The sequence below is a fragment of the Labrus mixtus genome, chromosome 2, assembly GCF_963584025.1.
Source record: "Labrus mixtus chromosome 2, fLabMix1.1, whole genome shotgun sequence".
Lineage (NCBI taxonomy): Eukaryota > Metazoa > Chordata > Actinopteri > Labriformes > Labridae > Labrus > Labrus mixtus.
The window spans coordinates 2,582,617-2,609,038 of NC_083613.1; the positions used below are offsets into that span (position 1 = coordinate 2,582,617).

The 26,422-nt window shown below is 39.7% G+C and overlaps 1 protein-coding gene across 1 annotated transcript; it reads left to right on the plus strand.

Annotated features, from left to right (window-relative positions):
• Positions 1–13,076: 13,076 nt before the first annotated feature.
• Positions 13,077–25,820, plus strand: LOC132980767 (equilibrative nucleobase transporter 1-like). The gene is made up of 13 exons (XM_061047091.1): positions 13,077–13,235; positions 14,495–14,792; positions 15,372–15,501; positions 16,584–16,630; positions 19,972–20,048; positions 20,158–20,250; positions 20,729–20,868; positions 20,972–21,123; positions 22,628–22,771; positions 22,954–23,061; positions 23,146–23,332; positions 24,625–24,748; positions 24,969–25,820. Exons 2-13 carry the CDS (start codon positions 14,615–14,617, stop codon positions 25,116–25,118), a joined length of 1,530 nt encoding a protein of 509 aa, XP_060903074.1. The 5' UTR covers positions 13,077–13,235; positions 14,495–14,614; the 3' UTR covers positions 25,119–25,820.
• Positions 25,821–26,422: the final 602 nt, after the last annotated feature.

The following is a 26,422-nucleotide window of genomic DNA, read 5'->3' on the forward strand; positions in this document are numbered from 1 at the left end:
TTTCTGATGACGTATCAGACCGTCAACTCGGAATTTCCGGCTTCCAAGATCAAATGGAACGCAGCATAAGTGTTCCTAGTCCGTCTACAAACCCCCCAATGATGAGAAAAGCTCATCCTCAGTCTTTTTCCTGCTTCACTTTTTAGAAAACTTGTGCTCAAACAGGCCGTTTAGAGATGTTCCCTTTATGACATCACAAAAGGCAGTAACCTCTCCCCCAGTCGGGTTCCACTCCCACAGCTAAAAGTTTATTCTGCCCTCTGAGTCTGCCTTCTCACTGTAAACATTTGAGCATGGAGCGAGAAAGCCCAAGCCCTTCCAGAGAGGGGGCGTGGTCCACATAGATCATTTACATATTTAAAGGTACAGGCACAGAAACAGCCTGTTCTGAGCAGGGCTGACATAGAGGGGTTTATAGACATAAAATACAGGATCAGAGTGGATTTGAAACTTCACAAACATGTTTTGGGGCCATTTGAGACTTATTTAAACATGTTGAAAAGGAGTATAATATGTAACCTTTAAATGCAAAGTCAACTTGCCCAGTTATTAGCATAGGATAGGTCAAAAGTCAGGGAGAAGCGAAATAATAACTTTAAGCTAAACTTTTTTTGTACTGTAACAGCTGTGTTCACATAGGTGCAAATTAAATCATGACAAAGGCATTCTGTTTACCCATGTTTACAAAGAAAGAAAACAATAGAAATGTTCAACAGCCTTAAATATAAGAAACTTGTAAGTGTATTGTGCTATTTCTTGTATATTTGTATAACTTTCAACAATTAAAGTGTTAAAATGTATTGCCTCTTCCTGGTGTTTTATTCGCTGATTGTTCCTTTATTGTAATTGACATCAATCTTTAAATGAGCTTCACATCTCTGATAAGTCTCCATGTACATGACTGTAAAGCATGAACACCCTTTCTATGACCAAAACTGTTAAAGGCTTACTATCAGAACCAGATAGAGACAGGGACTCAAAAGCAGACTCACACATGGCTGAGTTCAGGAAAAGGCAGAGTTTAATAACAGTCCAGGTCGGTACACAGGAAGGCAAATCTTCAAGGCAAACAAATCCAAAGGGAGCAGGCAAAAGGCAAAACGGTAAGGCAGGCACAATCAAAAATCACTATAAGTCTACTATGAAAAATGCTGGAACAAGGTGACACAGGAACACACTACAAACCGGCAACACAGGCAATCAGGGGATAACGAGACACAGGTGAGCACAATCAGGGCAGGGCGGCTCAAGGCAAGAAAACATGAGGAGCAGGATCTGAAAGAAGACAAGGGTAAGTACAAAATAAAACAGGAAGAGACAATAATACTAAATAAATGAGTAAAAAACAAAACATGACACTAGGTAACTTTACAGATCCTGTCACTTTCAGGGACATTAGTATCAGTATCAATCAATCAATCAATCAGTCTTTGTTTGTATAGCGGCAATTCAGAACAACAAATGTTATCTCAAGACACAAAAGAGAAGGTAAAAGACCTTTATACTCTCTGTTATATTATCTACAAAGACCCAACATGAATCCATCATGAGCACTAAGTAACATTCAGTAAGTTACATTGTCAAGGACAAACTTCCATTAAGAGGGAGGAACTGTGAGTACAGCTTAAATAAGTGAGTAAAGAAGTATTGTTAGAGTGGTATAAAAAGATAATGGCAAATTGATCTTTCTCCTTTTAAATGAAAAAGACCAATAATGGTTACCACAAGGTAAAAGCCCCCAGGCTTGACAGAGAGTTAGAATAGCTTAAAAGGAAAATGTTAAATAAATATTAAGATTTTATAATTTTAACATTACATTACAAATTCAATAAGAATATCAATCTGACCTGTGGCTCCTTTCCTGCATGTCATTCCCTCTCTTTCTCCCTAATTTCTGACTCTATCCACTGTCCTATCTCTCCAATAAAGGCACAAAATGCCCAAAAATAAATCTTAAAGAAAAATAATATAAATGTTATAAGGAGGAACATATGAGAGGAAGAAGCAGAACAGAGCTTTAAATGTGTATAGGACATACTTGGGAAGCTCCCTCTAAAGAGTGTCATTTGTTTTTCATCTTAACTTTAGAAAAAGAACGACTACATGTTGATGAGGAATTGACATTTTAGTTTCATAACTGTTCAATAAAATGATAATGCAAAAGATGATCAAAAGATTTTATTGGGAATGATAATCTCGATAACAAAGATTATTTTGTGGAAAAATGTCATAGTGGTGATAAACACAATTACTTTGCATAATTTACGTATTGAGCAGCTTCAAATTGATAAACAAAGAATTATAGAGGTTCAACAAACAATGGAGAAAGTAAAAGCTCTGAGATGGGCTTCAAGATATTTAGCGCTCACAGTTCTGTGCAAGATATTTTGGCATTCAACAGAAAAAAACTGTTTTTTTTATACAAAAACAAAATCTAAAGAATCAAATAAATCTGGTTCATGCTTAGCCTAGCCCAGGGGATGACTGATATATTTCTAAATTAAAGGAATAGGTATATAGTAAATTAAATGTATAACGGCCATACTGACAGAAGGTGGCGGTAATGGGCATAACAACTGTTTGCCTGCTGCCAATGAACAACAGAATGTTCTGCAGAAGGTTAAGAACATTCTAAAGGTAGAACAGTGGTCATGGAGCTCAGCGTAAGTTCAGACAGGAAGACTGGTTATATTCTTTCACAAATTCATTCATTCTTTCACTTCAACCTAAACTACTTCCTCTGTCTACCTGCTCTGGTGATCAGCTGATAATGGGCGTTTATTCTTTAAGTAATTAACCAACCAGATTTGTGCACAACCTCTCTCAACCAATCATCCTGCTGCGACAAAATGTTAAAACAGTTCTCTCTCTTCCACAGTCATTCTGTCATTTCAGGGCAACCGCTGCAACCCACCACCGCCCCAGTCACCTCCATTCCAGCTCAGCAGAGTCCAGATCCAGGCTCATCACAGCCTCCATTCCTCATCACCACCACCAGTGTCTAGACTCCATAGGGGGGTATCATCACCACCACCAGGGTCTAGACTCCATAGGGGGGTATCATCATCACCACCAGGGTCTAGACTCCATAGGGGGGTATCATCACCACCACCAGGGTCTAGACTCCATAGGGGGGTATCATCACCACCACCAGGGTCTAGACTCCATAGGGGGGTATCATCACCACCACCAGGGTCTAGACTCCATAGGGGGGTATCATCACCACCACCAGGGTCTAGACTCCATAGGGGGGTATCATCACCACCACCAGTGTCTAGACTCCATAGGGGGGTATCATCACCACCACCAGGGTCTAGACTCCATAGGGGGGTATCATCACCACCACCAGGGTCTAGACTCCATAGGGGGGTATCATCACCACCACCAGAGTCTAGACTCCATAGGGGGGTATCATCACCACCACCAGGGTCTAGACTCCATAGGGGGGTATCATCACCACCACCAGGGTCTAGACTCCATAGGGGGGTATCCTATCCTGCTGTCGGCCTCATTACCCCTCCGAGTACATGAAGTCTAATCCCCCAAAGACTTTGCACATTCAAATCTAAATTGTTGCACATTTATTGTTATATAAATAATTGTTCATTCTCAATTAAGTTTCTCCTGATTGAAATACACCTGGGGATTTAAACTCTCGACCAATAAGTCTTGTAGTTTGTACTTCACTAGGAAGAGAAAAATGCATAACAAGAATCTCTAATTGTACAGGCAACAGGCAACCAATGGAAAAATGAAAGAATTGAAGTATTTAGGAATGTGGCTTGATCAGAAATATACATGGAAGACTAAAAAAAACTAGGAACAAAATGAACTAAATATTAAACCTAATGAGAACGATATCAGGAACAAACTGGAGCGCAGACAAACAGGCATCATGAGATAAATACAAAGCACTGATGAGATCAGCGATTGATCGTGGATGCTTTGTATTACAGAAAGCAGCCAAATCACACCTAAGTAAGACAGGGTGCAAAATAGAGCCTTGGGATTGGTGCATTGGTGTAATCAATCAATCAATCAATTTTTATTTGTATAGCGTCAACTCATAACAAGTGTTATCTCGAGACACTTTACAAAAAGCAGGTAAAAGACCTTACTCATTGTTATGTTACAAAAAGCAGGTAAAAGACCTTACTTATTGCTATGTTATAAAGATCCGGCCTATCCATCATGAACACTTTAGCAAAGCAGCAAAAGTTACAGTGGTAAGAAAAAACTGCCTTATTAAAAGGCAGAAATCTTCGGCTGGATCCCCGGCTCATGATGAAACAGTCTTCACAGGCCTAGACTGCACTGGGCTTGGAAAGGGATAGGGGGAGAGATGGGAGAAGATGCAGGAAGAGGGATAGGGAGCAAGGGGGTGGGGGGAGGTAGACCGTCCATCAGCAATCCGGTGGGGAGGGGAGGGGGTGTGGGGGGTTGTTCTGGCAGGCCGCCAACCCACGATCCGGTGGGGAGGGGGTAGTGGTGGGGTGGGGGTTGTTCTGGCAGGCCGCCAACCCACGATCCGGTGGGGAGGGGGTAGTGGTGGGGTGGGGGTTGTTCTGGCAAGCCGTCAACCAACGATCTTGAGGAGCCTAGGAGAGCTCAAGAGCTCCCAGGAAAGTAGGTGGTTAGTGACTGAGATTTACAGATAGATACATGCAGTAATATGATGTACTGTATATGCAGAGAGAGAGAGAGAGAGAGAGAGAGAGAGAGAGAGAGAGAGAGCGAGAGAGAGGAGCTCAGGGTGCCAGTTCCCCCGGTAGTCTAAGCCTATAGCAGCATAACTAAGAGCTGGTCTTCACCAGCACCAGCCCTAATTATAAGATTTATCAAAAAGGAAAGTTTTAAGTCTATTCTTAAAAATACAGACTGTGTCTGCCTCCCGGACCCCGGCTGGAAGGCGGTTCCAGAGGTCGAGACTAATATCTGGTCCTGGAACTGTCTCTGCCGTATCAGACGTATCTGCACCAGGTAAGGGCAGGAGGTTACCAATTTTGTCTCTGATGTCTAGAACTTTGTTGTTGAAAAAGCTCAGGAAGTCATTACTGCTGAGGGCTAGTGTAATGAGGTCAACTCCAAGATATTATGTGTTGGTGGAAAGTGGAGAAATTCCACTAGAACCCAGGTGGGATGAACTTATGTTAGAATATTGGATTCAGCTGAGAGGAAGTGGATAAGAAAATGTCAACAAAGGTATATTACAGTAGAGTAAATGAATGCTGGGAGGACAGCAGATTAAAGGGAGGTGGCTTTGGGTGGAAGATTAAAGATAAAGTACATGCATATGCTTTTACAAAGACAAGTCCCCTACTCCAATAAGTAATGTTCCCCTTTGGATATTTCCTCAGATTACAGATTGTAGCATCATGAAAATGAAAAAAATGATTGGACAGAAAGTGAATATAAGACTTATTTCTACAGATACTTAGAAATACGAGACTGTAACATGGAGGGGATGAACACCTATGGCCTATAACTAATAAGGACTGTCTTATTTTAAATAATATTTAGGTCTATATGTATAGAAAATGTATCTGTGCATAATATAGGCATATGGTTGCATACGTTTTTAGTAATTCACTTATTTATTTTATATCATTGTAGACACACATATACTGTATATTTGAATTTGTAAAACTGGATCCCTTCTTAATACTCCGGGACAGTAGGTGTCGGTGTGCACCTGACAAAAAAAACACATAGAAGAAGAAGAACGAACTACATGCGAAGAAGAAGAAGAAGAAGACGAAGAAGAAGAAGAAGGGAAGCTGCTAACATCCAGTGGACCTCTTCTCTCAGCTGGAGCCTGAGATAAATCACTAATACCCCTGTCCCTTCATTAAAGACTGACTGTAGTCGTCATGGAGGAGATGAGCACGTTTCAGTCCCAGTTGTCCTCCATCATGGACAAACTGGTTTTGTCCGCCGTGACGGAGATCAACCAGTTAATGTGTGAGTACTGCGCCGTCCTCCGGTCGGAGCTGAGCCTGGAGAAACAAGACAACTGCACCTTGAGAGAGAAACTGAAGCAGCAGCGACCTGTAGACGGCTTCATGCCGGGCTCACCGGACGGTAAGGTGACATCAACTACAGATGTAAAAACACCAGGATGTTGGAGGAGGGGAGTGGAGATGCTGAGGGGGGAGCAGGGGGAGCTAAAATAGGTTTTAAAGTTAACACTCAAAATCCTCTTGGATTATTAAAAGAATAAAACATGATGTCTGTTAGTTCCTTCCTTTTCACAGTATTGTAGTTCTATAAGAGCAGCACATAACAAAGAGTTGGCTAAAGGTGACAACTTAATTCACAAAGAATGAAAGGATCTTGTAGATGTATGGAAGGGAAACAGTTACCTTGCATAGAAGTCAGGTAAGGGTTGGATAATAAGACTAAAAGTGTTATCACTATAAACATGTTCATATCACATCAAGATAAAGGCCTGTGTTCAAAACATAATGTAATCATTCCTGGTTTTTTACGCTGTTATTTTATTTCCCTTTATGCTCTTTAAATGTCATAAATAAAAAAGAAGTCTATCCAATCCTTGTTTCAAATTCTTCACTCTTCCAATGACTTGACTTCAGGGGCTGCTGCGTGTCCCCCGGTATCCCCCACATACCTAGAAGAATTCACATTGTTTTACTCTGTTCTCTATAGAAATGTCTGACTCTGTTTATTTACTAAACACATCATAGCATGGCTTAAAATTATAACTCAACATTTAATGCCTATGGAAGCGATTAGTGATCAGAATTCAAATGATAAAGCTAATTTGAAAATTCAAATGCATTAACAGAAATTATTTTTAATTTTCAGAATATGAGTGTATTATTTGACTCAAAAATAAAATGATGATTAATTTATCTAATTTGAATTTTAGTTTTCAACTTCAAAAATGCACATTCTTTGACTAAATTAAAATGAGGAAGAAAATGACATTTGCTTTATCATTTTCAAAAAATGCCCTGCTAAATCTGTATCATAATTCAAATGAAAAAGCTAATTTTAAAATGAAAATACAGTAAAAGAAACACGTTTTAATTTTCAGATTATAGGTGCATTATTTGACCTATATTTAAAATGAATATTCAGTCATCCAGTTTGCATTATACTTTTACTCTCCATGTATGCATATTGTATGACATCATTCAAATGAAAACTAAAAGGTCTTTGGCTTTTCATTTTCAAACTTGTCGTGCTAAAAAGTGATCATAATTCAAACTCGAAAACGAATTGGCAAAGTGGACGGCGCAGGAAAGTGACGTCAGACTCCAGCTCCCAGGCAGTAGTGATGGGAAAAGCAGTTCTTTTCAGTGTACTGAATCAGTAGAATCACTTCAGTAAAGTGATTCGTTCAAAAGATTCGTTCACCAAATCGTTCAGTGCTTCTCAGCAGCTCTGTCTGTGAATCAGAATTTAATAAGCTGAAACACGGCCGAACGCTTAGTTCTGCTCGCGATCGTACTGAGAACAGCTGGTGGTGAATAATAAACCAATGAGCTGAGAATTTAGTTGGATAAAGTTACAGTTTGCAAACTGAAAGCTGCTAAAACAATCACATTTATTTTCCCCGACCGTTCTGTTCAGTACGTTCAGTTCGTTCACTGAACGAGAGATCCGCTCTTCCTCTCAGTTCGTTCAGTGGTTCATGTCTGAGCTCTCGTTCAGTCCGTTCAGTGATTCATGTCTGAGCTCTCGTTCAGTCCGTTCAGTGATTCATGTCGGAGCTCTCGTTCAGTCCGTTCAGTGATTCATGTCTGAGCTCTCGTTCAGTTCGTTCAGTGATTCATGTCTGAGCTCTCGTTCAGTCCGTTCAGTGATTCATGTCTGAGCTCTCGTTCAGTCCGTTCAGTGATTCATGTCGGAGCTCTCGTTCAGTCCGTTCAGTGATTCATGTCGGAGCTCTCGTTCAGTCCGTTCAGTGATTCATGTCTGAGCTCTCGTTCAGTTCGTTCAGTGATTCATGTCTGAGCTCTCGTTCAGTCCGTTCAGTGATTCATGTCTGAGCTCTCGTTCAGTCCGTTCAGTGATTCATGTCGGAGCTCTCGTTCAGTTCGTTCAGTGGTTCATGTCTGAGCTCTCGTTCAGTCCGTTCAGTGATTCATGTCGGAGCTCTCGTTCAGTTCGTTCAGTGATTCATGTCGGAGCTCTCGTTCAGTTCGTTCACTGAACGAGAGCTCACACACGAGAACGAGAGCACACACACACACACTGTACTGACTGAGGAGAGGAGGGCGGGCTTTGAGTGACTCTTACGGTCTAGAGAGAGAGACACGAGACGGGAGAGAGGAGAGCGCAACTGAAGTTGAGAAATGAACGACTCTTTTCAGTAAGTGATTCAGTTCAGTTCGTTCACCCAGATGATTCGTTCGTTTTGAACGAATCGTTAACCAACTACACATCACTACCAGGCAGGTGAACGAATATTTACAGTCTATGAGGCGAGCGGGCAGTACGATGGGTGGCGGGGTGAACCTTTAACGCTGGTACAAGCTCCAAACTAGTTGTTGCCCTGATTTTGATTCAGTTTTGGCTTTGTAGTTGATTATTCTTTTAATAACTACAAAACAACCTTTGAAAGGGAGAGAGAGCTCATACAGTCGGTCGAGAGGGAGAGTGTGTGCCATTACGCACAGAGGATGAGAGACACTTTGTGCACAGAGCTGGAGAGATTATTAGAAACAGAAAATTCAATCGATAATCTTTTTTAATGTAACTAAGTTAAGCAGAGAAGAGAGTGATCTATAATCTATCAATAAACCGGTCTTAGGACACGTCTGTGTGAATTTCACGGCGTGCAGATGCTGAGTGACTCTCACGGTCAGAGATAGTGGGCATGGTGTCTGCGTGAGACTTGGCAGCTCTGGTTATAAAGCTGCTGCGTCATGCTCGCTGAAAGTTCAGTGTGCGCTGAAAAAAACACTCCGATCACCACCTGCATCACAGTGTGAACTAAAGTCTGCCCAAGTGTTAAAGATTCACCCCGCCACCCATCGTACTGCACGTTCTGCCCACTCGCCTCATAGACTGTAAATATTACGTTCACCTGCCTGGGAGCTGGAGTCTGACGTCACTTTCCTGCGTTGTCCACTTTGCCAATTCGTTTTCGAGTTTGAATTATGATCACTTTTTAGCACGGCAAGTTTGAAAACGAAAAGCCAAAGACCTTTTAGTTTTCATTTGAATGATGTCATACAATATGCATACATAGAGAGTAAAAGTATAATGCAAACTGGATGACTGAATATTCATTTTAAATATAGGTCAAATAATGCACCTATAATCTGAAAATTAAAACGTGTTTCTGTTACTGTATTTTCATTTTAAAATGAGCTTTTTCATTTGAATTATGATACAGATTTAGCGGGGCATTTTTTGAAAATGATAAAGCAAATGCCATTTTCTTCCTCATTTTAATTTAGTCAAAGAATGTGCATTTTTGAAGTTGAAAACTAAAATTCAAATTAGATAAATTAATCATCATTTTATTTTTGAGTCAAATAATACACTCATATTCTGAAACTTAAAAATAATTTCTGTTAATGCATTTGAATTTTCAAATTAGCTTTATCATTTGAATTCTGATCACTAATTGCTTCCATAAATGCCATCATATGGAATCACTCGACTTTTAATGGTTGTTTTTATGGTAAGATTATGCGAATATGACATCATTATAGCTTTTTGTAAAAAGCTGTGTTCATTCTTTGCTAATGCATTGTTGAGTGTCTGTTTGCTCACTTGTAGGAAACAGCAGAGCAGGAGCACAGCTGCAGGCAGATCAGAGGAAGAGTAAAGAGACAGCAGAGGAGCAGGAGGAGGTGAGGCTCTTCACCTTCATCACTCAGGCTTTTTAACGTTCATACTCTTATATTTGTTTTGCATCATATAATACATTTCTTTTACCTTTGTAACAGATGCTTTACGATGGGATAGCCAATAGCACATGTCGTTTTACTTGTTGAATTGTTCTTTACATCTCAACATAGAATAGATGTTTATTGCCATTTGCACAGGACAGTACAGGTACATTGGAATTTTGAGTCAGCTTCTACAAAGAAGTTAAAATTATATATAAAATAGAATAGCATTATAAGAAAAAAAGAGTAGAAAAGTACAAATAAAATAAATAAATAAAATAAAAAGTTGTAGTAACAGCTAAGTAAATTAAAATAAACTGTACAGAAGCTATACACTGTATTAAAGCAAAGATATAATACAAAAAAATAACAAAGGGGAACACTGTACAATGAAATGAAAATATAAATATGTTTTCTTGACACATATTTTTTACATTATATAATTCCACTGTTTTTTGTTTTTAAGGTTAATATTGCACATCAATACATAAAATGTTCTGACAAAAGGAAAGAAGAACAACATATCACTGTGTTTGTTGCTCAATTGTATAAATCCCATCTATCCAGTCTAATTCAAATGAAATTAAAATACTGCCTTTAAGACACTCAACCCCGTGTTGCTCTTACTGCTTCTTCTGCAGTGTGTGAATGCTCACTTTACATAGCAGCCTCTACCATCAGTGTGTGAATGTGTAGGTGTGACCTGTGGTGTTAAAGTTGAGTATTCAGAAGACTAGAAAAGCACTGTACAAGCTCAAGTCCATTTACTATTTACCAGATGTGACTGTGTATTGAACTACTAGTAGATGGAGAGGATAATGATTCACTGTTTTCTCGTGTGCCACAGAGAACTTTTACTTCTGTAGACTGCAAGTTTAAACCCATTACCGTCAAATGTGAGGAAGTTCCTGAAGGTCAACCAAAACTGAGAGGTAAGCATACAATGTTTTAGCTAAAATAACAATTTCATATGATGTTTTTTTAAAATGACTGTGATGCTGTTCTTTCCAGTGGCACCTCCTCTCCACTCTGTCTCTCAGGTCGGGGAGTGTTGTGCGCATGCAGCTAGACAGAGCTCACAGTTCTGCAATGAAACTCCAGAAGCCAGCCAAGATCTGCACACAGAACACAACCCGGCTTTGGAAATGGAGTGCAGGTTAAGATTATCACCAAGTGGAGACCAGTTCACTGATCTGGAATTTCATGTTAAAAGAGAAGTAGAGAGTCCAGACCTGCAGACTCGGGATGAGGATGTGAGTCTGGGCCTCGAGCTCCAGAAAGGGATTCTGTGTCAGATGTACAAAGAATCTGGAGCGTTCCCTTTGGGCGGCACCCTGCTTGACACCCAAACACCAACATGCTTGACTAGTTTACAACCAGAAGAAGACCAGCACATGCTAAGAACATATAATATGACTGATTTATCCTCAGATGGGCAGCATGCTTCAGACAGTCATCAGTTTGAGAAGAGAAGGAGCGTTCAGTATCAGACACCTGGGCGTTTCAAGTGTGACTACTGTGGGAAGGGTTTCCCTTTCCTGAGCATGATGAAAGGCCACAGGCTGTCACACACCGGAGAGAGGAACCAGGTCTGTGGTCTGTGTGGGATGGCCTTCATCAGGCGGAGCCACCTGAAGCGCCATGAGATGCTGCATATGGGCGTCAAGCCGTTCACCTGCCAGGTCTGTGGGCGCACCTTCTCTCGCAGCGCTCACCTCAGCTCACACATGAAGACTCACAACATGTGAACGCTGTTACTGTTTTTCATCAGTATCAGCGTGCATACATCAACTCCACAAAAAGGAGGGTGGCAACCAGCATCCTTTTCAAAATGTCAAACCACTCTGTGAAAGCTTCAGAGTAACAAAAGCTGCCTCACTCGGGTTTTGACCACTAGGGAACAAAAGATTTCCTGACTGTAAATCAACATCTTGTCTTTTGTTTTGCTAATAAAACTGTTGAAGTTTTCATCTTGTTTGTTGCTCAGTTTTCTTCCTCAGTTGGCCTACTTTTTTCTCTGGTGTTTGACGGTAAACTTTAAACACCGGGTCGACATTTCTCTTAAAAACATGCGTGCTGCTGCTCAAATAGTTTTGACTTAATAATAATAATAATAATAATAATAATAATAATAATACATTTAATTTGTAACGCACTTTACATTTTTGCAAAAAAATCTCAAAGTGCTACAGGAAAAAAAAAAAAAAAATAGAAATAAAAAACAAATTTCATCAACTAAGCAACTAACGAAACTAAAAGCACAAGCAGAAGGTGTTAAAAAGGTTTTTAGGGCCCTTTTAAAAGCATCAGCAGACTGTGGAGCCCTCAGCTGCTCAGGGAGAGCGTTCCACACACTGGGAGCAGAGGAGCAGAAGGCCCAGTCATCCATGGTGTGGAGTTTAGTCCTGGGGGGATGAAGGAGGTTGGTGTTTCCAGAGTGGAGGCTTCGTGTGGAGGATTGTGGGGTGAGGAGTATTGAATAGAAACATTTAATAGCATTTAATAGCTGTTTATACACACTTTAAATTTAAAACATGAAATGAATGAGTAGATATGTGCAATGCTGTGTTCTAAGAATTCTACAATATTCCAATGTATTTCAGTTTTACATTTTAAAAATGCACTTGGAGCACCTGCTGTAATGTCATTTTCTTTTTTCAATATGCACTCTTTTGTCTGTGTATTTATTTATTTTTACCCTCTGTGATTTTCTAATTCTAGTGGTGCAGCTTGACATATAACACACAGTATCCACTGTACTATGTCTTACATACAAGCATACAGTGGTGCAGAAAAAACATGCAGTTGCATGACACAGTCAAACCACAGAGCAATGTTCATATAAGATGAGTATATTTATTTATATTTATCTTTGCTTACAAACATTTCCAGCTAAACTAGTCCACATGCAGTAAATGAACAGTGGCCATCATTGGTTAACATAATGAAAGCCAATGCAATCATGATTATAAAGACCCCCTAGTGGACTCTAAAAATCATTCAATTGTTACTGCTGGTCATTGATGAGTTTATGAAGCATTAATAGTTATTCATTAAATTAGCAGAGGTGTTCTTATGCCATTAAAACGCGAGCTACGTGATTGTAAATCTGTAGGATTAGCCAATAATTCTCAATCAACCCGTTAATGAGAATGACTTCAGTTTAGTGAGAGCCATATGTTAATGTGGTTTCCCGCCCCGTGTCCACCTGCTGCAGTTACAGCTGGCTCTGTGACAGACAGGGTGAGAGGCGCAGCTCTGCACAGAAAACAAACTAAGTGCGGCTCGCTGGGTGCAAGGCGCATCTCTGTCCTGCGGAGTTCACAACATCCGTAATGGATGTTTGGATCAACAGGAATTTACAAGGTAAGACACTTAAAAATGGAATTGGTACATCAGGGTTTAAATGGAATTAAGCAATGACTTCTTCACTCAAGTGAGCTGCTGCAGCTCCACTGAGAAAAATAGAGATATTACAGGTATCATATCTACAGGCGTTAATACACACCAAATGTTGTTGTGTTCAATGAAAACGATTTACAACGATATGTAAACCTATTATAATTGTATAATTTGTAGCGGTTTTGTGTCAACATTTTGCCATGTGTCAATGCGCGTAGATTAAGTGATGTAATCTGGATTAGAGTGAGTAAAACCTGGAGATAACCTCCGCTCTGTCCGCATGTTCACAAGAGACAAGAAACAGAAAAAAAACATATAGACCACCACCACCACCCCCCTCTCTTTTAAGTGAAAATAAACCTTTATCAATTATTAAACTAGCATTAAACTGTAACTTGCAATTACAATAAAGTCCTTTATTTCAAACTACCTCTGCTGAAGTCTTTGTACTGTTTTACAGACTGTGTTATTTAAAGAATCATTTATTGTGTTGCCTCAAGTTTGGAGCAGTTTGATGAAAGCTCCTCTTGGCCTACTATTTGGTTTAAACGACAGATATTGTGTACTGGATAATCAAAAATCTGATTGCAAAAAAAACAACAAAAAATAAACTCTCAGCAAACGTCGTTTTCCACTTAAAGTGCAGGTCTCTTAGAACAGTACAGTGTTGAATTTGTGCCCCAGCAGTTTTGTGTGTGTGTGTTGTTGGACCAGCTTCAGATGTTTATGCCAGAGAGATTGATTTGATGTAAGCAGATATTCAATATTTTAATTCTGGATATCAAGTTTGAAACAATCAGTTTGAGCAGAGTCAGTTTGAGTTTCTCTTAGCAGGCTTTGTGGACACTGATGACTCTAGTGTCAATATACATGATTCACATTCTGCAGCTGCAGTGTGGCACCCTACAGTGTAAACTGGACACTGGACCCTCAAGCAGCAGAGGACAACATAACTCTGCTTGTTGCTGTTTTAATGGCTCCCATTATTCATATTGAATACTTGTAGGACGTATTCAGCATCATCTCCACACATTGTACAATATTCACCTTTTGCTTTAAACACAATGCTGTTGATAAATCTGTTGACATATGTGCTTATCCATTCAAACTCTTTACTAATACAGTTAAGTCCTGGATCATCTGTTGCTAATGCAGCGGAGCAGTATGCTCCATATTGTCCTGTTTGGACTGACACCTGTTTGGTTTTTTCTTCTGCATCGTAGAAACTTGAATCCGGCAAAGTCCTTTTTCTGTCCTGCGTAAAGAGGAAGTAGTGCAAGAGGAAGAAAAAAAAAAGAGAAAGAAAGACAATCCCTTTCTCTGAGACAACGGGCGATTGCAGCATGCAGCGGTGCGGAGATGGTACCAGGCTGCGCTACAGGCTGACTCTGGTCACAGGGATGCTGGAGTGCCTGTGCTTTGCCGGTCTGGTGTTTGGATTTGCCTCTCTGGTGTTTGTGCTGAAGAAGGATGGCTACTTCAGTGATCTGTGTGTCAGCGTCCCAGGCTCCAACAGTACAGGTAAGACACTCTGGATTCAAGGTTTTGAAGGTGATTAGAAGCACACACACAAAAAGCACTGTTACTGTCCATTTTAGCTGCATGGGTACATTCTGTTCGCTCTAAGGCACAATAACTCCAAACCAAATGATGACCATCTTTGGGTCATCTTGCTTGTTGCCAAAATGAGACTGTCTACCTTGTTAGACAGTCTATGGTAACTATTGCCAACTAAACGATGGACTGCTTGTTCAAACCCAGCTGGCTCTATTTAGTTGTATTTTTTATTCTAGTTGGGTTTTGACTACTAGCCTCAGTGATGACGGCTCATTGATCCTTAAACTGACTTCTTTATCTTCTATTTGGCCATAGCCCCAGTTAAAAATTGACAAATCACCCACTGACAATAACCTCAGTCAGAAGGTTCGCCTTGGCATATATATTTCCACGTTACCACCCAGCAAAGAGCAACATAATCATCCTATTCAAGTTCAATTACTGGATCTAATTCCAACCCTGTTTTCAGCAGACACATTGCATTGCACACTACCAGTTTGCTCAATAGCCCACCATGTGTCTCTGTGTCTCTTTTCTTTACAGACTGCAGTATACAGGATGAGCAGTTTTCTCTGATCTTCACTATCGCATCATTCCTAAACAACTTCATTAATCTAATCACTGGTTACCTGTTTGATCGATTCGGCACCATGGTAACCAGGCTGCTGGGAATGTAAGTTAACTTTGATAGTGGTCTGACAAACTCATATTTTCCTTGTGTTTATTGTATTTTTCTTAAACACACGCTCTTGAAAGGGCAATAACAAAAGGTTTGTAAGTTCTATTGGAAAAAATATTTTATATTTTCAGGGTGAAAAAAGTCACTATTAAATGCATGATACACACATAGGATCCATGAAGTCAAATGTATGTTTCAGTTTGCTCTTCAGTTCAGTGGGGGGACCAGTAGGGGTTGCAGAGATAACAGTAGGGAGTGTCTAATGGAGATCGAGTGATATAAGTCAGGCAAAAGATAACCCTATACCCTACAAGAACGCCTTGTTTTTGTTGTTTAAAACCCTGACTCTTTTTATTTTGCATTTTTGGCACAGTACAGATTAAAGAAATAACATTAAATAATAATAAAGCAATAAACATAAAAAATGAAGAAAAAAACTCCTCCCTGAATCTTTTTAAAGAAAAGTAGTACCAGACCTGACAATCCTAGTTCAGACATAGCTACAGTTGGTCACAACCCCTTTGACCCCCTGACTTTTTCTCCATAAAAGTTACATTTCACTGAAAACATGTGCCTGCACTTATGTAATGCAACTCTTTGCAAGATGATGTTCAAAGCCCTTTTAAAAGCTCTGTCTCAGGACGGTAAGGACTGTTGATTTCTAGAGTTTTAGCGTTATACATTTACACTTTGGGTTACTTATTTACTCCTCATGGACCAAGTGGATGCATATCTTTAGATAACGTTATACAGGTCATCAAGATAAAGAACCTTTGGATGAAAACACCCATACTGTGGTAATGTGTTTTAAAAGATATAAACAAATCTGGGATAAACAAATCCCAAATAAAAAACAGCAAAACAAATGTCCAAAATTATGAATAAATCATAATTATTTCAGCCATAACCAGCTAAACTATTTCCAGACACAAAAATTGCTCTAAATATGGCTTCATCGTAAACTTACAATATTTTACCCTGAACTATTTAATGGGTGAAGTGTAAAAAAATGTAAATGGTGTCTTAATGTGTGTTTGATGCTGATGAACTACATTCAGTCAAATTTCTCTCTCCAGATCTTTGCACACAACTGGAACTCTACTTGTGGCCTTTTCGACTGCTGGTAGGTTCACAGGCATATTCACACAAGCATTTAGCCAAGTTACAGTTTCTAGTAGTTTATGTATCTGTCTTCACTGTTAGAGAAAATAAATATTTTGTCTAAATATTACAATACCGAATCATACCATACCATACCATACCATACCATACCATACCACTCCATACCATACCATACCATACCATACCACTCCATACCATACCACTCCATACCATACCATACCACTCCATACCACACCATACCATACCATATTATCTATACCATACAATACCATACCATACCATACAATACCATACATACCATACATACCATACATACCATACCATACCATACTATCTATACCACTCCATACCACACCATACCATACCACACCATACCATATTATCTATACCACACCATACCATACCATACCATACAATACCATACATACCATACATACCATACATACCATACCATACTATCTATACCATACCATACCATACATACCATACCATACTATCTATACCATACTATCTATACCATACCATACCATACATACCATACATACCATACCACACCATACTATCTATACCATACGTACCATACCATACCATACATACCATACATACCATACACACCATACCATACCATACTATCTCTACCATACCATACCATACCATACTATCTATACCATACCATACTATCTCTACCATACCATACCATACCATACTATCTATACCATACCATACCATACCATCTATACCATACCATACTATCTATACCATACCATACTATCTATACCATACCATACCATTCCATTCCATGCCATGCTATGCTATACTATACTGTACCATGCCATACCACAAAATACTATACCATCCCATCCCATCCCATACCATACCATACGATCTATACCATACCATGCCACGCCATGCCATACCATACCATACCACAACATACCATACCTTACCATACCATACCACTCCATACCATACCATACCATACCACTCCATACCATACCATGCCATACCATACCATACCACTCCATACCATACCATACCATACCATACTATCTATACCATGCCATGCCATGCCATACCATACCATACCATACCATACCATACCATACTATCTATACCATACCGTACCATACCATACCATACATACCATACACACCATACCATACTATCTATACCATACCATACTATCTATACCATACCATACCATACTATCTCTACCATACCATACCATACTATCTATACCATACCATACCATACTATCTATACCATACCATACCATCTATACCATACCATACTATCTATACCATACCATACTATCTATACCATACCATTCCATTCCATTCCATGCCATGCTATGCTATACTATACTGTACCATGCCATACCACAAAATACTATACCATCCCATCCCATACCATACCATACCATACTATCTATACCATACCATGCCACGCCATGCCATACCATACCATACCACAACATACCATACCTTACCATACCATACCACTCCATACCATACCATACCACTCCATACCATACCATACCACTCCATACCATACCATACCATACCATACCATACTATCTATACCATGCCATGCCATGCCATGCCATACCATACCATACTATCTATACCATACCATACCATACCACTCCATACCATACCATACTATCTATACCATGCCATGCCATACCATACCATACCATGCCATGTCATGCCATGCCATACCATACCATACCATACCTTACCATACCATACCACTCCATACCATACCATACCATACCATAACATGCCATACCATAACACAAAATACCATACCATGCCATGCCATACCAGACTGTACCATGCCATACTATACCATACCATACCATACCATACCGTACCATACCATACCATATCATACCATACCATACCATACCATACCATACTATCTATACCATGCCATGCCATGCCATGCCATGCCATGCCATACCATACCATACCATACCATACTATCTATACCATACCGTACCATACCATACCATACACACCATACCATACTATCTATACCATACCATACTATCTATACCATACCATACCATACTATCTCTACCATACCATACCATACTATCTATACCATACCATACCATACTATCTATACCATACCATACTATCTCTACCATACCATACCATACCATACCATACTATCTATACCATACCATACTATCTATACCATACCATACCATCTATACCATACCATACTATCTATACCATACCATACTATCTATACCATACCATTCCATTCCATGCCATGCTATGCTATACTATACTGTACCATGCCATACCACAAAATACTATACCATCCCATACCATACCATACCATACTATCTATACCATACCATGCCACGCCATGCCATACCATACCATACCACAACATACCATACCATACCTTACCATACCATACCACTCCATACCATACCATACCATACCACTCCATACCATGCCATACCATACCACTCCATACCATACCATACCATACCATACCATACCATACCATACTATCTATACCATGCCATGCCATGCCATACCATACCATACTATCTATACCATACCATACCATACCATACCACTCCATACCATACCATACTATCTATACCATGCCATGCCATGCCATGCCATGCCATACCATACCATACCATGCCATGCCATGCCATACCATACCATACCATACCTTACCATACCATACCACTCCATACCATACCATACCATACCATAACATGCCATACCATAACACAAAATACCATACCATGCCATGGCATACCAGACTGTACCATGCCATACTATACCATACCATACCATACCATACCATACCATACCATATCATACCATACCATGCCATGCCATGCCATGCCATACCATGCCATGTTATACTATACTGTACCATGCCATACCACAAAATACTATACCATACCATACAATACCATACATACCAAACATCTATACTATACCTAACAACAGCATAGAACATTTTGCACATTTCCTGTATTGCACATGATATGCATGAAACCCAACAGGATAAGTAAGAAGGATAAGAAGCTCTCAAGTCATGCTACGTTAACAGCTCATCAGGGAGTTCTGAGTCCAGTGTATTTTTGACATTTGGGAAAGAAAACTGTGAGGAGATTAGCCTTTCACCTCCACGTCTTCATCTCTTTTTTCACTGGTGTATTATCTTTGAAATGGGAAAGTATGTTACATTTCCACCATATTCTAAACCTGTTACACTTTGTTCAGTTTTTTTTAATGTATTTGTCAGGGATTTGTTAAACATTGATAAACTGGCTGTAAACTTGATCTATTACTGTTGCAGAATTTTCCAACATGCTTTTTCCGGCACTCTCCTGCATCGCTGTTGGAGGAGTTCTCTTCCTTCTAACTAACATGCAGGTAAATTCTGTATTTCAGTATGCAACTAGATATCTGAGCAAATAAATATTCTCCACTGGTTAAGCTCTTCAGAGAGTTTTGCTTAATTGCTCTTCTGTGTGTCTGGAAGATAGGGAACCTGTTCCCTGCTCATCGCTCCACCATCATTACCCTCTACAATGGTGCCTTTGACTCCTCTTCTGCTGTGTTTCTCCTCATCAAGGTAAAGTGTCACTGTAGACATTATCATTTTAAAATTGAAGCAGTATCTTCAAATCATTTACTAGAAGGGTAATTGTCACAACACACTAACAGCTCTCCAGGGCATTTACAGTGCAGGATTGTAGGCTGCACTTAATCATTGATTACTAACTAATGTAAGACAGCTTGCTCCAAAGAGGTAGAACAAAAACCATTAACAACAAAGTGAAACATGCAGACTTCAGATCACAGTTTTGATCAATAACAAGAGAAATCTACATAGTCTTAAGGTAATCTTTCCTACAGTAACAGCATGAAAATAATGCTGGTCTTTCTTAAATCAAATCCATAAATGGAGTGGCAAAAAATGTGTTATGATCTCTTCTTTCTGGACATACAGTCCTTGTGTATTTTTACTTACTTTAGTAACACAAGATGATCATCAGCTTTGACAAATTGGTATTATCTAATTCCTGCTTGTTTCTCCCCCTGCTTTCCAGGTTATGTATGAACAGGAAGTTTCTCTCCGTGCCTCCTTCCTTGTTTTGTCCTTCTGCAGCATCATACATTTGGTGAGAACCTTTGTGCTGATGCCAAGAATCCACATCCCCTACACGGTGCAAGAAGACTACACCTACGGGTGACAACATTTACTTGTCTATTAAGCAGCTTCAGAATTAGTTGAAGATCATCTCCATGCATTTGAAAAAGACATAGACATTCTATTTTTTCCCGCTCTTCAGATTGGATTGCGGAAAGGACGTCACCTACAATGAAGAGCAGTCTGAGAGAGTGCGAGAGGGGGCCGTGACAGGTTCACAGGAGTCCAGTGAGAAAGACTACATGCCCACAGTAACTGAGGATGGGACAGATGCTCAAGACTTGGGGAAAGAAGGTACTAGTTCTTCTATTTTTGCCATTGATTTCCCACCTCAGCCATGTATATTCAGTAAAACTCCTCCATAAAAAATGAAGTACACACACACATGAGAGATTTAAAAAAATAAAGCAGCCTTTTTTCAAATCCCCCTCTATTTTTACAAGATTTATATTTGGAGTGTTGTGCCTTTATTGGAGACAAAGGACAAGGGATAGAGTCGGATAAACAGGGGGAAGGAGAGAGAGCTAGAGTGGGAAATAACATGCGGGAAAGGAGGCACAGGTTTGATTTGAACCTGGGTCGCCCCCGCATTGAGGACTATAGCCTTTTTACATGGGGCATGCAGACCAACCACTCAGCCCTGGGCGCCCCTCTTTAAGTCATTTTCAAGCTTTTGTGTGAACATATAAGAAGCTGAAATCGGTGAAAAGAAAACAAACATTATTACCAATATGTTTCATACAATACATAGTGTGTACAGACGTAGAAAATAACTGTTAAAAGTCTAAAAGTTCATGTCAAACCCAGTTTTTCCTAGTCACTGTTTTAGTCAAAGGCTAAAGGTATGTTTCTCCAAATAGACTACGACTATGTCAATAAGGAGGGATATGCACGAGGGCTTCTCTCCAGCCACTCACTGTCACTGTATTCAACTCTACCACACTATCATTTCAGTGTGCAGTTTTTATCCGGTCTAATGTTCTAAGGTGCACTTAAGACCAAAGATTTATTGTCTTTATTGTAATGGGAAGACATGTGCAATTTTTTAATATTCAATGAAATAGTCTTCTAATTACTAGAACAATTTCCAGGAGGTGAAACAGCTGGCTCAGGTCAAACAATGTTTCTTTCAGATCACAGTAAGAGCCTTTAGCAGACGTCCTTTTCAAAGAGTGCAGTGGAACATGATCATTATTAGAATGTGTGTTGTAGTACAAAATTGTCAAAGAGAAAAAGAAGCACTTCTCTCTCTCTCTCTCTCCCAACAACCTAAATAAGTAAGTGAGCAAAATGGAGCAGCCATTTTTGGTTTTACTAATCAAGAACAACCTAAAGTGTTTCAATGTTTGTACAAACAGATGTGTTGAATCTGCATATATGCACCATGCATTTATGTATAGTGGCCTGAATCAAGGAGACACAAGATTAATTCTGTTGTTACTGTAACTGTATTGTTTGGGGTCCTATAAGAGCAAATCTTTTGTTTTGTTTAGTTGTGTCTGTTTTGTCTTTTTTTCCTCCTTGTTGTCTTCCTTTGCATCCTTTTTATTCCATGGGGCACGAGGATAAACTGTAACTGTGATATTCATTTGCAAAACTAAAAATTTGTAAAGAAAATATTTAAAACATGATAAATTGTAGGCCTTCTTATACATACATATCAACTGTTTGCTATGTAAATATACAGTCAATTGGAGTAATAGCTTCCAGAGCTGATGCAGGTACACACACTTTCTGTTCTTTCTCTGTATCAGGTACAGTTGCTTGGAGATATTTATACAATTTTCTGCATGTTTAGTGGCAAGTTTCCAGAGCTGTTTGCTGTCCTGGTTCTTCATGTTACACCTGATGTGGTTGTCTGTAATGCAGCTGAGACATTACCTCTTCATTGGCACACTCAACCCCAGGCTCACCCGGCTGGCAAACAATGACCCTGACCTGGGTAACTCATTATAAAAGTTATTGACTTCCTGTCCTACATACTAACTGACTGGCATGTACAGTACAATCTTTGTTATCTCACTGACATTTCCATTCTTCTCTTCCAATCTTCACAATCCAACCTCAAATCCTTTTTTTTGTCTCTTTGTTGCTCACTGTGTGCTGTCATGATATCTCCCTCAGTGAGTCAGTACACTAATGCTTTTGCCATGACCCAGCTGTGTGGGGTGCTGTGTGCTCCCTGGAATGGACTCATCCTGGACCGACACAAGGGGAAGCCTCTGGCTCCTGGTAAATCACTGACTAGTGTTTGAACTTCATGTCTGTGAGAAAGCAACTTTCAACAATCCATTTCAACTATTTCCCCCGCTGTAGGAGAGACAGAGCAGGAGGTGGACCTGCGCTCCTCCATTCTGTCTCTATTCCTCACCTGCTTGATGTGCCTGCTGTTCTCAGTGTGCGCCTCTATTCCTTTCCTCCCTCTGCAGTACCTCACCTTTGTTCTGCAAGTCCTCAATCGCTCCTTCCTTTATGGGGGAACTGCAGCGTTCATTAGCATTGCGTGAGTAGTTGTTACACACACATACATAAAAAACAAAAAAGCCCCACAACTAAATTAATCACCAACTTACACAGACTTGGGTTAAAGTATTTCATATTTCAGTGTTTGGGACAATTTCAGTTCCACCAGTGCCCCTGGCCTCAATGTCAAAGTTTTTTGTTTTCTAACGAGGCATTTCTAGCCGATAGTTTTTTATTTATTTGTTTACATGTACCCTTGTCATATATCATGGTTATGTGTAGTCTATAAACATCACATCCTGGTACCTGAGGTCCTCCCATAAATACCAGGGTACTGTGGCAGGTTATCAACTTTTCCAGGTTAATGGTCAGTCTTTGTTCAGGACACTTTTGTGACAGTACAGACTGCTGTAATTGCTGGTATGTTGTTTGACTTGACAACAACACTAAATAAAGAATATTGAATGTATAGTTGACATACCCTACAGCATGCCTCTGTAACTGTGACTTCAATGAGTCTTTGTCCTGTCTTAAAAAAATTTTAATTGTCAGAAGATGTACTACTCATTCTGATGTGATGAAATTGAACTTCACCTCCTTTGCCTCTGGACTGAGCTCTCTCTAGTGTCGGAAAATTAGCCCTGATAATGTCATCAATTACTTTTGGAGCAGGTTTGAGAACATCAATTATTTTTTACAAGATCCTGAGTTGTAAAATATTCTGATATGTATCAGGCAGTCTGTCTCATGGACTGGAGATAAGCTGAATTAGCCTGTTGATTTGAAAACAGCCAGCAGGGGGAGACTACCACTTTGTGCAAACCTACCAGAGAATGACCTTCACTGCTCACTTGATTCATTGCATCAGTAAACAATTTCCCAAGCAATTTATGGTCAAGCTATTGTGGTCTGCAGCGGAATCATTTTCTATGGAGCATGTTGTTAATTCTGTGTTAATTAGACAAGAAAGCTGTGCTGTCTCTAGGGTGTGGGTTCCCATCAAGACACAGGTCTACTTCAGCAGCCTGTTAACCAGAGGGATATTAATGCCCGGCCTAATGTAGTCCCCTCTGACCCTCAAGGCCATAATCAAAAGGTTAAGGATAAAGCAAGACATATCCTTTACCAATTGGATGTCACAGTTTCTTGGTCCATGTTCAGTCAACAGAAGGATGTCGAGTATTATGGCATTATGATCATTTAAGTAGAAAATGAACACTGAAGAAAATGTCAAATCTCAGCTTGCTTTTGTAGCAATATTTATTCTGTAGTAAGAACGATGGACATCAAGTCTTAACAAAACAAATGATTTCTCTCTCTTATCTCCCTCAGTTTTCCAGCGGCTCACTTCGGAAAGCTGTATGGCATGGTGATGTCCATGTCTGCTATTTTCTCCCTGCTGCAGTACCCCTGTTTCGCCCTCGTCAAAGGAGCTCTTGGCGGCGACCCCTTTTATGTGAGTTTAAAAGAACTCTCAAGTAGTTTTAGAAAAGAGAGGCCAGAGAGGGACTATCCTATCCTGGTGTAGAAAGAGAAACATGAATACATTTCAAGACGCACTGACTATTTGAATTTGTCAGTTTCTACTGTATGTTCACATTAAACAGTCAAACTGTCAGGAGGAGGCAGATATAGTAAATGACTGCAGACAAATGGAGACCTGTGGTGTGTTACAGGTGGACATTGCTCTGATCCTTCTCACTCTGCTGGTGTTCATCCATCCCGCATACATCTTCTTCCACTGCAGGAGAGTCGCACGCAACAAAGAGGACCAATATCTGACCAAGGATGATAGAGGCACCATAATGGCAGAAGCTAAATTATAGAAAACACACATTACATTGTCAAATAAGTGTTTTTAAAATGTGTTTAGAAACCTGACTTTTAGGTTTCAAATGCTTTTTTATATATAATCTCACTGGTGTGTCTGCTTCTGTTAAGAATTTTAAAGGTCACATATTATACTCCTTAGCAACAATTTTAAATAAGTCTCAAAGGTCCTTGAAGTTTTCTTGTTCTAAATCCACTCTGATCCTGTTTTTGATCTATAAACCCCTCTATCTCAGGTTGTTTCTGTGTCCCTGGAAGGGCTTGGGGTTTTCTTGCACCGTGCACACCTGTTACAGTGCTCAGAGGGCAGAACAATCACCGAGCTGTGGGAGTGTCATCCACTTTGGGGAGGGGTTACTGCCCTTTGTGATGTCATAAAGGAAAATCTCCAAACGGCCCGTTTGAGCACACATTATCTGAAAAGTGGAGCAGGCAAAAGACGAAGCGGATGGACTTTTCTCATCATTGGGGGGTTAGTCGACAGACCAGAGACACATATTAGTGTTAGAAAAACATGAAGTGTATTTTGCACAACATGTGACTTTAGGACAAAAAATGTATTAGTTTTTTTTTTTACATTTTTCATACATTTTGTAATGTATTTGCTCTTATACAATTTCTTGTCATTTTCATATTTGTGAAAACAGATTGATGTTTTAAATGTTTTGTATTAAACAGAATGAGTGTACTGCTTAAAACATGTGTTTTATTTTATTTACTAAAATGTCTGAGATTTTACAAGCTATATTCTGTACATAACCACACATATACTACTGTAAAGCACCTAAACAATGCAGTGAACCAATCATTTCCTTTGCCCTGTGCTATGTCCACACACCATCTGTCAGATCTAATCAGTACCACACAGCAAATGTTGAAATATTTTATTTCAAAAACAGGATGTGAAAGGTATTAAGACCTCCAAACAAAGACACCAACATGAATATATAAGAATATCAGAGTCAAAGCCAAGAAGGGGTCGGGCCAATCAGAATGAACAAGTGGTTAAACATAAGGAAAGGCACATGGTAGCATTCTCACTCCACGATCACAGTACTTCCATGAAGGACTTTCTTTATGTTTTGAAAATCTCCACCCTGTCGTTTATACTTTGGACATCTACAACTGTTTTGTTAAGGCACAAGGCTACAAGGTACTTCATAGATACTGCAACCTATAGGAGTAAAGCAGTCCAAGCTGTACACAGGATGTAACTGATTTTTTTCAGTTTAATTTTTAGTGGAAAGGTTATACAAATGTACATGTGGGGGGAAGGGAAGGGGGGTACATCTTTAAGGTT